The sequence below is a fragment of the Amblyomma americanum genome, chromosome 1 (assembly GCF_052857255.1).
Source record: "Amblyomma americanum isolate KBUSLIRL-KWMA chromosome 1, ASM5285725v1, whole genome shotgun sequence".
NCBI classification, from domain to species: Eukaryota; Metazoa; Arthropoda; class Arachnida; order Ixodida; family Ixodidae; genus Amblyomma; species Amblyomma americanum.
The window spans coordinates 86,810,493-86,824,543 of NC_135497.1; the positions used below are offsets into that span (position 1 = coordinate 86,810,493).

At 47.5% G+C, this 14,051-nt stretch overlaps 1 protein-coding gene across 1 annotated transcript; it reads right to left on the minus strand.

Moving 5' to 3' along the window:
• Positions 1 to 7,947: 7,947 nt before the first annotated feature.
• Positions 7,948 to 13,146, minus strand: LOC144113163 (natterin-3-like). Its single transcript, XM_077646091.1, has 3 exons — positions 12,990 to 13,146; positions 9,536 to 9,747; positions 7,948 to 8,360 (listed from the first exon to the last, which is right to left on the minus strand). The coding sequence occupies exons 1-3, from the start codon at positions 13,003 to 13,005 to the stop codon at positions 8,112 to 8,114; spliced, it is 477 nt and encodes a 158-aa protein (XP_077502217.1). The 5' UTR covers positions 13,006 to 13,146; the 3' UTR covers positions 7,948 to 8,111.
• Between the last annotated feature and the right edge of the window lie 905 nt (positions 13,147 to 14,051).

Here is a 14,051-nt window from a genome sequence, read left to right on the forward strand (position 1 = left end):
CAAGTGCACAGACACGGCGCTGAACTTACAACTGGTTTTTATTGAGGCGAAGTTTCCAGCCTAGCAGCGGTTCCTGAACTGTACCGATGTGTTTCAGACGGAGTGGACATTTTTAGAAAGTGTAAACCTACCATGTGTAGAATTCCAATCAAATTCACCGTTTCCTTTTTAAAGAACGACTCGCTGACCCTGTTACAGGCTCATAAAGAGGGAGGTTTTGCAGTGATGCCAAAAGAGCTCTGCTTATCGAAAGCAGAAAATGCTATAAGTTCAACTTTCCGGAAGAGATGCGGTGTCGCACTAAGTAAAGTGAATGCCTGAGCACGCAAAATGTGTGCGCAAATGAATTTGGAAACCCTAGCCAAGCGCATAGAGAAAAGCAAGGGGTCCTGCTTAAAAATATTCTTCACAGCGAAAACGCACAAGCTGGACTGCCCACTTCGAGCAATAGTCACCGAGGATGGCACATGGCAAAAGTCTGTCGCGTTATTCTTGCAAGACAAGCTGAAACTCTTACCCATTGACGACCCTTTTCAGGTGAAGAGTTCTAACCAAGTAATCGACTTCTTGCAAGAAAACCCAGGGAAAGGCTTCTCGGCCTGCTCTATCGATATAAAAGATTTATATTATTCTCTTCCGCAAAAAGAAACTGCTGGCATGCGTAGAAGAATGCATTGATTACTTTGGTGCGGTAGCTTTCCAGAATTCTGCAGGCATCATCAATAGCAACTTCTTGGAACTCCTTACTTTTTACCTTAACTCGACATTTTCCACCTGGAATGAATCTGTTTACCTCCAGAGCGATGGCGTCTGCATTGGTTCATGCATAGCTCCGATACTGAGCGACATTTATCTCGCGCACCATGACAGGCTCCTTGACAGTGAACTAGACGAAAGCGTGGCTCGTGTTTTTAGGTTTGTAGACGATTTTTTTTTTAGTTTTGATTACATATGCAAATACTGACGCAGAGGCCTCGGTCTCCAAAGCTTTATCAATTTTTCACACCTGTCTTGACCCACTTGTTTTGACGCATGAAACGCCTTCTGAAGGAAAGTTACGTTTTTTAGATCTTGCCATGTGCCTCAGCGATAGCTATGTGTACTGGCGTTACGAGCCACGATACCAGAAGCCTCTCACGCCTTTCGCTTCTGCACATTCTAAGCTTGTAAAGCGCGACATCGCAAAGCTGTGTTTAAGAAATGCCCTAGAAAAATCATGCCATCATGCGATGCAAGACAGCTATCAAAATCAGGTGGTACGCTTACAAGCAGCAGGATACCCTTCCGACCTTCTGATTGCTGTATCAGAGAACCTTTTAAGGGAAATCGTTAATTCAGGCCGCAGAGATCCCACTGAAAGGCCCAAGGAAGAAAAAACAAAGTGTGTGGTTATTCCTTATCTACACCGCATTTCACATAATCTGAAAAGGGCGGGCGCGCGTGCCGATGTAAAAATTGTTTTTTTTTTCCGTGCCCGATAAGCTCTCCAAACTCTGCCATATTGTAAGCAGCAGCAATGCAAGGATGGTAGGCTGCGATAAGAAACACCAAAAAGGTTTTGTACCATGTAGCAACAATGTTGTGTACAGGTTTCCGCTTTCATGTGGCAAGCTCTACACGGGACTAACTGGTCGTGGCCTCAACGACCGGCTGCGGGAACACAACAACGTGAGCGGCACCGCATCCCGTCACCTTGGCATCCACTGCAGAGACTGCACAGAGGAAAGAAAAAAGAACAAGAAAGCGCCGTGTTATCCTGTTTTCAGTCAGTGCCGAGTGCTGTCAGGTAATAGAACCAAAATCACTCGTGAAATCATTGAAGCCCATGAAATCCATAGATTCAAAGATGAATGCGTAAGCGTTGCCTCAATAGCTCTGTCTGATAAAGAACTACGTTTCCTTGATGAGAATAGAAAAACGAGCGCAGCTGGTCTTGTGCCATTGTGGACCTGTGCTCAGGAATTGTCATGATCGCCAATATGTATCTGTTTTTTTGTTCATTTGAGATTGGTTGCCACTGTATTTAAGTAGTGGATATCGCCTCAATAAAAACCAGTTGTAAGTTCAGCGCCGTGTCTGTGCACTTGTCTCGTCCTTTGTCCCCTGCGCTGCTGAAAAACAAAGCCATGGATTAGTACGTCCAAGTAGAAATCAGTGGTTGGCTTATGCGTCAAGAAAAACATGAAACTGCAACACCATCCTGTGCACCTCGGCAACGGTAGCCTTGCTTGAACGTCCCTGGCAAAATGTATAGCGGCAGATATCGTTGAATCTAAAGAAGCTCCGCGTAACTGCAGATATGCCATAACCTTGGTTGATTACTCCGCGAAATGCTTTGAAGTCAGGCTACCTTCTGAGGTTACAACCGCGTTTGTAAAGCAATTTCCCTCAAAATTTGCGGACGATCATACGAACTGATGCAGCGAAGCTGCGACAGCAGGTGGGGCTTTTACCTTTAGCCATACTTTAGCTTTACGTTGGTCGGGGTCTCATTGCGGCTTTGAATTTTATTTTGTCATAACTTTTTCGTTCCGCAGCTGCATGGGCTTCTCTCATAGCGTCTAATGGTGAAGGCTTCTGAAATGTGAAGTTTGGTCCACCAAACACTTGGGGGAGTGTTTGGTGGATTCATGGACTTCTGGTGGGTGGGGGCGCTTTTTGTTCCGCTGCTGCTTTCGCTTCTGGTGGGTGGTGGGTTTGGTGCCGCTGCTGCGTGATCCTCCAATGGCTACCAGAAGTACTTTTCGGTAACCAAGCCTCTGTTCTCGGTGAAAATGACATGGTTGTTATATGCAAAATCTAATCTGCTTATCTAGCTCTACCAAATATTTCTCTTTCGTGTCCCTTTAAACGATGCAGACCACTAACGATAATGTCGCTAGTGTTTTGGTTGGCAGTGTAAGGCTTCAAATAAATTCACGAATAGTCATAATAAGGTTATATAATTTGTCGATTCCCTCCCCCCCCCCACCAACCTCCCCCCTTTCCAAACTTGCTCAGAAAGAAGAAAGAGCGCGGCAGCGAACAGGGCTTTATTTGTACATTTTTATTTTGTACATTTTTTCTCACCTTAACTACTGTAGCTTAGTATGGGCCACAATGACTGAAACATAAACAGGCTTCTAGTATTGCAAAAGAAAATTGTTCGAATAATCGCCAATATTGGTAACATGACTACCACCAAATACGCCTTCCAAGCACATAACATTGTCTGCGTTGATCTTTTGTATATATTTATATGATTGCAAAAAATGTATTTTTCTACGGCATCAATTTTCTGTTTTTACTCTACTCTAGCATCTTTGGACACGCGTCGTGCTTACATACAAGAAATACTAACTCATGGAATATACCCCGTTTTCGCACCGATCATAAATTACAAATGTTGTCTTATAATCTGCCTCATGTTTTAAACATATATCAACATACAACGGGATATACAAAAGCTGAGCTGCGGAAATATTTTGTTCAAATGCCATTCTATGTCCCCCCTTGTTGATTGTTGAACGTTTGCTTGAGTGTTAATGTATTTTGCTTTCAACATATGTATGACCATTTCAGTGTTCTCATTTTTAAACATTATTCGAGTCAGTGTATATATGTGTCGAGTGTTTTCGTTATTTAATCTACTAGTGCCTGGTTTTGCAAAATGTCCTGTACCGCTCGTGTGTTACTGCTTTTAGGTGTTTCCTGAAACCAGTCAAGCTGCCCAGGCAGCTTTTAGCCAGGAAACCCTCCAGTTGAACCTGGAAAATAAACTTATTGACTATATTGCGAACCAATCGAAGAGGCGTCTTGCACCGTGATATTCCTCATCCATCCAATCATGACAAAGAAGCCATACTCCCTCCTTCCATAAGCGTGCGAAGTAGGGTTGAAAATGGACAGTCCCCTTCCCCCCCCCCCCCCCCCCCGTGTAGGCATGGGGAAAGAGGGCGTAAATATTGTACCGTATTGGGTATTGCTTCCTGTTACTCAAAAGACGAACCAGCGCTACCATGAATTTGCCCCCCCCCCCTCCCACACACAAACACTTTTTATGGAGTGAGATATGCACGCCTATGCCTCCATGCCAATATGAGGGTCACAATAGAACACTGGCACTAGAGAGTAGCCGCCTCTTAAGTACCACTACACGAGTCGAAACCAATTCAAGGCAAACATGGCCGAAGTTAACGCAGCCAACAAGAGATCCTTCGGACTACACAATCCGACTGGTTCGATAATTCAGATCTTTATGAAGAACCTTCAGCTTTTCTACGGGACCATTTTATGTTTGCGACCGATTTTCTCCGTGTTAATGGTGTCCGGAAGTTCTATTTTTCAGCGTATTTCAAGCACAGAATATCTCAAATTGTGGGAGCCGCCGTGGTAGATTTTCTGCTGCTTTGGTTCGTTAATCCGCGCGATCGTTGCGATCAGTATTGCTGGAAAGGCAGGCGGAAAGCGTCGGACTCCAAGGCTACCGAGGCCGTTAGCGACGTGCACGAATGTGTGGCTCGTGATAACACAAGCGCCGCTAAAGATACGCATCAGCGTAACCGACGAGGGTATACGCCCATGAGCACTATGGAAAACCAGGTGCCCGCTTTCGAGCCCTGTCCATTTTTAGATCGACGAGACGCTTACGCGGTTCTCCGACGCCGACTAGTACGCGGAGCGAGGGCAGCAGCGCTTGCGGGCGGCTCGCACAGTTGCGTGCATTGAACGTGGCGGTGGAGAAAGACCGCTCGAAACCCTCCGTCGTTTAAAATCCCCCGAGTTCGAACCCGACCGCGGCGGCCGCGTTTCGATGGAGGTGAAACGCAAAGGCGCCCGTGTGCAGTGTGATGTCAGTGCACGTTAAGTTCCCCAGGTGGTCGTAATTATTTCGGAGCCCTCCAATACGGCACCTCTTTCTTCCTTTCTTCTTTAACGCCCTCCTTTATCCCTTCCCTTACGGCGCGGTTCGGGTGTCCACCGAGATATGTGAGAGAGATACTGGGCAATTTCATTTCCCCAAAAACCAATTTCATTTACCCCCCCCCCCCACCCTTGATTCACAACTAGTGGGAACTACTGGAAAGCAACTCGACAAGAACCGCTGAAAAATGAAATGAAAATTGAAATTAATCTGGAGCCCTCCACTACGGCACCTCTTTCTTGCTTTCTTTTTCACTCCCTCCTTTATCCCTTTCCTTACGGTGCTGTTCGGGTGTCCACTGAGATATCTGAGAGAGATACTGCGCAATTTCATTTCCCCAAAAACCAATTCCATTTAAAATCCCCCCACCCTTGATCCACCACTAGCGGGAACTACTGGAAAGCAACTCGACAACAACCCCCTTACGGCGCGGTTGAGGTGTCCAACGATATATGAGACAGATACTGCGCCATTTCCTTTCCCCAAAAAACCAATTATTACAAAAATTGGTTGTGAGGAAAGGAATAGCGCAGTAACTGTCTCACATATCTCGGTGGACACCCGAACCGCGCCGTAAGAGAACGGATAAAGGAGGGAGTGAAAGAAGAAAGGAAAAGAGAGGTGCCGTAGTGGAGGTCTCCGGAATAATTGCGACCACCTGGGTATCTTTAACGTGCACTAACATCGCACAGCACACGGGCGCCTTTTGCGTATTGCCTCCATAAAAACGCAGCCTCCGCGGTCGGGTTCGAACCTGGGAACTCCGGGTCAGCAGCCGAGCGCCCTAAACACTGAGCCACCGCGGCGGGTGGAGATGGAAGACTGCTTCGAGAAAATGATTAAAAGTCTGACTGGAGTACCACAGTTTTACTGTGGCGTTGCTGCACTCTTCGTTCACTTCAGAGTCAGCTGTTGGCTACAATACATTTGTCCTTGGTAAAAATGACATGGAGGTTGCATGAGAAATCTAATTGACTGAGCTATAGTTCTAAGTGTTTCTCTTTCGCCTGTCCTTTTACAGACCACTTGCGATATCGTCGCCAGTGTATTGGTCGGAAATGCAAGGCTTTCCAGTAAAAAATCCAGGAAGGGCCATGAAATAATTGGATTTATGACCAGTTTTAGAGCCAGCAGACGCACATATGAAGGCCTGTCCGCGTTCGCACAGTGAATATACAGAGTGTTTCACGTAACTTGAGTTGATTCTTTTTTTCTTTTTAAAGCATCTTCATAGCTAAGAGCTCCCCTGCTCCTCTTAGCTAAGAGGAGCAGGTGGTTGCGCCGCGTGCCTCAGCTGTATACAGTTCTGCTGTCTGCCTGTCTGTTGTTGCCAGGAAGAAAGAAAAGGAAAGTGCACAGGCCTGCTCACTGGCTCAAGCCGAGCCACAATCGCTACCACGTGCAGATAGTAGGAGAGTTGAAAGATGGGACAGAAAGACAGGATAGTAAAGACGCGCTAAAGACAAGGCCGATCCCGGAGGTAGTGCAATACTGGGCCAACCGGTGGCGGGAGTGAAGCATCCTTCAAACTCTCCGCCTCATTTCCAAAAATAAGTCCAATTGGACCCGTAACAGATACTCTGCGGGGTCCGGACATTCTACAGTTCTGCTAGCGATAAAGATTCCTTAGCTCGCTTTCGCGCGAAACAGCGTGAAAGCCGTTGTCGCCGCAGAGAAGCCCCTGCCATGCGCAAAAGCAATAAAGAAAAAAAAACCCTCCGCGGTGGCTCAGTGGTTAGGTCGCTCGGCTAAGGTATACAGTGCGCACGGGACCCTAAGAGATGCGCTCTAAAATGAAATACAGAAGGAAGGAAAATATTTTTGTCGGCCGTGGCATCTACTATCGTAACTAGAAGCACCTGATCTGCAGCCAGTGGGAAATAACCGGACAGTCAGTGGACAGGGAGGGGGAAAGAAAAAAGGGGAAGTTACTGCGAGAAAGGAGATGGGATTGAGGGGTGATGTGAAACACTGTATAGTAAATAGAGCCGTGCCCGCCGCGACTGCCTTGCGCTCAAGCGTGCTAACGCGACCGGCGAACGTGAACTTTCGCCCTGTGCCCGCGCGCCTGTCCACGAGAACCAGAAAAAAAAAACAGCTTTTTCCAAGTGTAGAAATTGATTTCCTACATGTTTTACGTCTTTTCGCGGGCCGAAACATTTTTATCGGTTTGTACACCCTCTGGACAATGTAGGAAAATAGATCTAATGAGTACTGCAGACACAAATATTTCTCTAATAGATTCAAAATCGTAATAAGTTATACGTTTCAATATTTTTATTCATATATAAATAAATAAAATTCGTATGAGGTTCCTGTATTTGGAGGCGCAATGTTTTCCAACTACATGAAAAAAAAAATCATGGCAATGCGTAAAAGATTTGATTTTTCAGTATTTTTGTTACACTTAACATGCAACTTGACGGCAGTCACGACGCGAAATTTTTTTGTCGCCAAAAACAAGCTAGGGGAGCGCAAAGTCTGGGTCATCTGGCGTGGCATGACCCATACATGAAACGGCAGTGAATCGTATATGGCAGTTAATTGTTAACCAATGTATAGATATTCAATTCTTACAATATTTTATAAGTGGAAAAGAAGTTTCGGTCTTTGAATGTAGTGCAGAAAATTAAGGTTTCATGGCGTCCAAGCGATGTCAATGTGGGGCAGGAGAGTACAAATATTTTGGACAAGAAGCTAGCGAAGGTGAGGCTTATATAGTCGTGGAATGAAGACTACGTGCTCCCCCCCACGCCGGCCGAACCGAATTAAGAGTTCTGGCTGTTCCAGAGATGCACACATAATATCTCCAAATACAGCCTTAAATGCAGCCTGATACCTGCCAAATCTTTGGGAAGGCTGGACTCTTTCCCCGTAACTGGCGGAGTTGACCACCGTACCACTGCCCCAAGCTGTCTTAAGTTACAGTTCCCAAAGTTGGCAGCTAGATAAACCCCTGCTGACTATGCCGCTCTTCTTTATACGAACACCATCTGCAGCTCTCCCTCGCGTAGACAGGGCACAACAAATTATTTGCTTTCAGGTCAAGAGAAACGCACCATCCAGGCAAGCTTTATTGCCACGGGAATGTAAAACGAGATCACAAAGCAGTCGTTCCAGGATTAGCCGGAGGCAGGTGCGGGAGCAGTTCCCACGACGCGTCGATTTTGCGTGGCCGTGGCGGCTGCAGCAGCAGAGCGGGCTGGCCTCAGAAGTTGACCGTCTGTACGACCAGCACCTCGTAGTCGGGGTAGCAGTGCTCCTCGCCCCCGTACGGAATGGCGAGGCAGCGGCGGGACGGCTGTATCTTGCCGATGGTGAGCGTGCCCTCGTGGTAGGTGCGGCCAATGTAGAGCGGCTCGCCGGAGGCGCACACGCCGCCCTGGACGGCACCCGTGGGAAGCACGCCGTCCGAGGCCGGCACCCAGGCGAACGGAGTGCCCTCCGAGATTAGAGCCTGCGGCAGAGCGCGCGGTGGAAACCGACTGTTGAGAAGAGCTTAAGTAATTCCTTGCCTTTCCTATCTCCGCGGTATCGATTGTGTCCAATTATAGTCGAATAGCCATGCACATGAGTATTTATTAAAACCGTGCAATCTCGTTATTTCGAACTTCCGGTTTATTCGAACTGATCACGCTTTGGTCCCGTCAACCTAACTCGTATAAAGAGGTGCCCGACTGCAGGCTCCATTTAACTCAGCCCAGGCATACATAACACAAGCGAACTTGGGGATCCCTTTCAGTTCTCGACATTGAACTGGGCAAGCGTCTTCCGTCTTATGGCGTATCAGGGAGCATTTTTCGGGAGATACCCAAGGTAATTTCTGCTAGGCTGTTGAGGGGTGGGGTGTTGCTGGCAGTTTACTGACCAGTGCCAGGTGAAAAGTGAGGAAGTTGAACTTAAATTTGGGGGGGGGGGGGGGGAATACGTGCCTGTGGCGTATTCCAACCTGTGATCCGGAACAAGTTTTCTTCCGGAACCGAACCGGAACCGAAGCGCGTGTTTCAGTGAACGATTTGGATTCAGATCCTGAGTTCTGACAACGGACACTGTGATCCTTGTGAATTCAAATCGATGCTGCGAATCGCCTACTGGCATTCATGTCTCCCTAAAATTTCTCGTTCAACATTTCATAAACATTTCCGTTATTCTGCCCTGCAGCATGAACTAATTATTACGTCGCTTTATCGTTCATACCTCAATGGTCACGTTCACGAAGTCAATCTCTATCGTGGCACAAAAAAACAACCTTTTCAGTCGTTTATCTCCTTTGCATCATAAAAATGGGATCACCTCCCTGCCGAAATTGTGTCTATTGATGATAACGAACTTTTTCTAAACTCCATAGCCAACATTCGGGTGAACTAGTTGCCTGCATAGCTTCTCACTGCACATTTTCTTTCTTTTTGTTTTACGTTGCAACCGACTATGTTCCTTTGAGTACAGGGTCTTTATAGCATCTCGCAAGTCCTAACTTTTAAGCAGTGACGGCGACAGCTCCCCAGCTTCAAGAGATTTCGAATGCTGGCGATCGGTGCATAACGAGCCACACAGCCTGGCCCAGAAGCAAGCCTTTCGGACTCTACACTATTGACAAAGGCTGTGCATCAGTCTAGCGCTGGGCCTGCCCACCTGGTATTCCTTGTGGCTGTGCTCGACGCCGTCGTAGGCCACGTAGCAGCAGCTGTGGGAAGGCACCACCTTGCCCGGGACCACCTCGCCGTTGTGGACGGCGCGGCCGATGTAGATGGTCTCGCCGCTGTCCTCACCGCCGGGCACCGCGTTGAAGGGGATGCGGTTCTCGAAGCACATGACCCACTCGCACACGGGCCGGTAGACTTGCGCTGCGAGGAGCGGGCCCATCAACACGAGCGAACGTGGCTGCGCGCACAGAGTTCGGAATGGCTTCGTGCACTATTCAAATCGGAGGGTAAACTCGTTGGACATTAAACTGTCTTTATTTTGACAAAAGCCGCACAACGAAGCATCTGCGCTCAATTATGACTTATTCTCTGTTCACCGATTTCAACTTTCGCTCTTCTGTTTTTCGGGTGTCAGCGTACATTTTAGCGCGAATGCGGCGTTACTTGTAGCCATCTCACCTTTGTAATGGGATCTTCGTATTCCCGGTTCTCGAGGTTTAGTTCCCAAGTGCGCTTATTAGTTTCTTTGCAACATATCTCCGTTCGTACGCGCAATCGACATTGCTTTCAAAAGCTACCATGCCAATACACGCTGCGAAATGGAAAATGCGGTGTTACGAACTCCTAATCGAGTGCTATTAGAGAACTTGTGAGAGTAATGGCAAATCGTTGCTGTCCATGCTATGCCAGCGCTTATGTCTTAAATTTCTTGAACATATTTGGAAGCAGAAGTTGCCTCTGAGCTTGCATGCGACTCGATTCGTATCGCGATATTGCACTGCTGCCGCCCACATTTGCGCGCTCAGCCACGCGGCAACCCAGGTCAAGACGAAACACTGCATTCTATTGCCGTGATAAGAGAGCGCGAATTGCACGTGCACAGCGAAATACCAGAGTCGCTTTGAGCCTCCTTGTCGCAGAAAATCCCCAAGGAAGCAGCAATTACAAAAGTCAGATAAATCAGTGCTAGAGCATTGGGATCGATCGCAAACGTCTTGGAATCATCTAAATGCGCAAAGTAATTACAGTAAAAAGTAAATTTGGGTGAAGTCGGTGGGAATTGTACATACAGGAGCCTTGGATTGCGAGACGAGCACGTTAAACATTGGCCACAAAGGCTCGTTGGTTCAAGCTGAATAAAGTCGACCCTATTGAATGCATTGTGATCTATGACTTGGCGATGTGCCTTGGAGACATGTACTGATGCGTATGTGAGTAATTATGAGTATACTAATTATGAATTAGGTAATTATGCGAAATGAAAGGCTATCGAATTCTATTCCCCCAACGTTTTTTTTTTTTTCGAGAAGGGTGACACCCCGTACTCAACGGGGTGACATGGAAGAATAATCGTGATCAATATGGCGTTTATCAGGCTTGTCTGAAACACAGCTCTTCGTATAGCTCGGGACTCGAAGTAAATCCGTGCGCCTGTGCAGAAAGCGCTTGCATACTAAATTCTGATGGCCAACACTTTGCGTTGTGGTATCACTGTGCGGGACAACTATGCTGAAGGAAGAAAAAAAAGGGGAAAACGCCGTTGCGATGAAACTGAAAAACGTACGATGATTTCTTGTTATTACTGTAACTGCGAATAATGCAACACAAAGCAATTTGCGGCGCCCCGCACACGCGTGCGAGGTGTGTCATTTAGAGCTCCGCACAGCAAGGGATTGGAGGAAATGGGTGGCAACAAACTCGCTTGTAGATAGGTACCAGAAAAGAGAGATAAGAACGCACGCACGCACTCACGCACGCATGCACAAAAAGCGCCGTTGCCTCTAAAAGCCCTTTGCACTGTTGACTAAAGCCGGTCCTCTGCTAACGGATAGCACGGCATCCCGAGTCCAGCTGAGACTCTTGTCATGTGCCCCAAGCCAATTGAATACCCCACCCACCGGCAGAGGACTGATAAGAGCCGCACCCTAGCACGGGAAACTGCTTGGGCCGCACAGAGCACCCCAACTTGTGCATTACTTTGCATACCGTTCCGAACTGGAAGGCGTATAACAAAGCGTAAATATCGAATTAGGATCCAGGGCTACATTTTTCAACGCGAGCAAGGAAAGATTAAGGCATACACAGAATGGCGCCTCATGATCCCAGCCGAACTCGGAAGAATCTCACGCGTTCACCCTCTACCTCCTGAACGAAGAAAGCATAACGAATGTAGTAATAGTGGTTTAGTGAAAGTAATATTAAAGGACGAAAAAGATGGGTGCCGTGGTCACGCAAGGTGCCATATATAAGCATCGGACACTTGGCCTCCCGCCGACGAAAAATCAGACTTGCATGGGGACGGGTGGGAGGAAAATAGCAGATATTAGAACAAGCACAGAGAAAGCTTGTTCATCGTAAGTGCAAGTGCTTTATCACATTGAGCAGCGCTTTGATTTATCACATGAAGCTTTTGCAACCAGAATCATAAGTTGACGTGGAATCAAGGTGCGGACCTGCTCGTCAGCCGAGAACAATACCGTTCCCTCGATACCGGCCGGGAAGCCCGGTGAAACATGCTGATAAGGAATTCCTCATGGGACCGCACATAGTTTCACCGGGCGTTCCTATCGTTGTGTTCAAGGACGAGCACAATAGTGCGTTCAATTGCTTGGCTGGCAGCATGTGAGGACATACGCGTGGTATGCTTTTGTTACAGTACTATGTAGTGTGCGGTGAACTGAGTTCTTTAGTCGAAAGGGCTCTGTTGTTGAGCGCAGAGAAAAGGCGACGCTGGTGATTGGATTGCGTAACAAAAGCGGTCTGCTGTTGAGCTCGAGGATGTATAGACTACACTGGAGTCACGCCGTTCAGACGCGTAAATAGTGGGAAATGTGCACAGCATCAAAGTAACGGAGTGCCGAGGTTTTGCTGCCCCGCAAACAAGCCTATTCTACAGGTTGAACTTGCTCACGAACCATTCCCTCCCGCCTTCATTCTGCCATCAAGGCGTGTTCACCACATGCTGGCCTCACACGTTCCTGACACTCTGGAATATTAGTATTGTGTGGTATAGTGTGTCATCGTACGTTGGTACGGTACGGTATAATATGTGGGGCTTGGCGTCCAGAAGTTGTTCATGTATATATACGTGGGACGAGGACTCGGGATTAATTTAGACCGCTTGGGGCAATTTAACGTGGGCTGACATCGCCCGTCTGATTTCGTGACTGCGAAACGAGGCACCTGTTTATTTTTCATCTATTTCGGCGGTTACGCAAAGGTAACAGAGCTGGGTGTCATTGTTATCAATGAAAAAAAAATGTTAAGGTTATTGAGATCGAACCGATAGTGAAATGTGGATGGCTTCAGCATCGCTAACTGAGGAGTGTGAGACCAAGCTGGACTCGGAATCCCAATGTGGTTCCCAATGAGCAGCGCTGTCAATACTGAACCGCAAATTCCTGGACACCCAAGCGCTAAGAACGAAAAGTTTAAAAACTCACCTCCGTATCCTTCCATTGTGTCTGAACCGAAGGGCGCCGTAGGGAGGCTGCAGTGATACAGCTCGTCTGAACGGCGCTCATAAATAGAGGCGACTAAGATAAGAAGTTGGAGAGGGAGTCAAGATAACCGCCTCTCCGGGCAATGGTGCCGAGAAGGCGCAACGCGGCGGCAAGGCTCCACGTGGACCTGACGTTGGATTTAGTAACCAATACACACTGCCTGTGGGCGTGCTGATTATACACTATGCTATAGCTTCATAAAAAAAGGGGGGAACTGAAAGCAACTGTGTGCAATAGCTGTACGCAAGCAAAACATCTCGAAAGGGTCCTCATTCATTTAATTACCTGACCATCGTTGCTCAGTCGCCGCGGTGGCTCAGGGGTTATGGCGCTCGGCTGCGGACCCGAAAGACGCGGGTTCGATCCCGGCTGCGGCGAGGTCGCATTTTCGATGGAGGTGGAATGCTAGTGGCCCGTGCACTGTGCAATGTCAGTGCACGTGAAAGAACCCCAGGTGGTCGATATTATCCGGAACCCTCCACTACGGCGTCCCTCATATCCTGAGGCGCTTTGGGACGTCAAACCTGATAAAAACCAAACCAACCATCGTTGCTCGCTGAACTTACCATCAGCTCCTCTTTCAATTAATCAAGAGGAATCCAGTCGAACATATGATGGATGAGAAGAGGGAGGCACACCTGTGCCTCTTCTTCGTCTGTTGTTTGATTGGTACCAACAGGCACAGATATCGAAACTCCCTCTTTTGATGTAGGCAAAGAACGGTACTGCAAATGTTTTTACATAAATTGTATGGAGACGGTCATCATAATGTTTTCAGCGTTGAATAGCCTTTATTGGTAATCAAGCTGAAGCTAATGCAACCCATAGTACACTGAGGCTTTAGTATTGGTACGCAATATTTTTTCATTGCGGGACTTGAAATACTCTTCTCCTTGGAAAACGACTCAAGCGATTTGAGGGTAGATAACATGTATGATCAGTGCGACGAACCTAGCTACCTGCCTGCAGCCGCACAGATCAGTAGCACAATCAATACGTTTT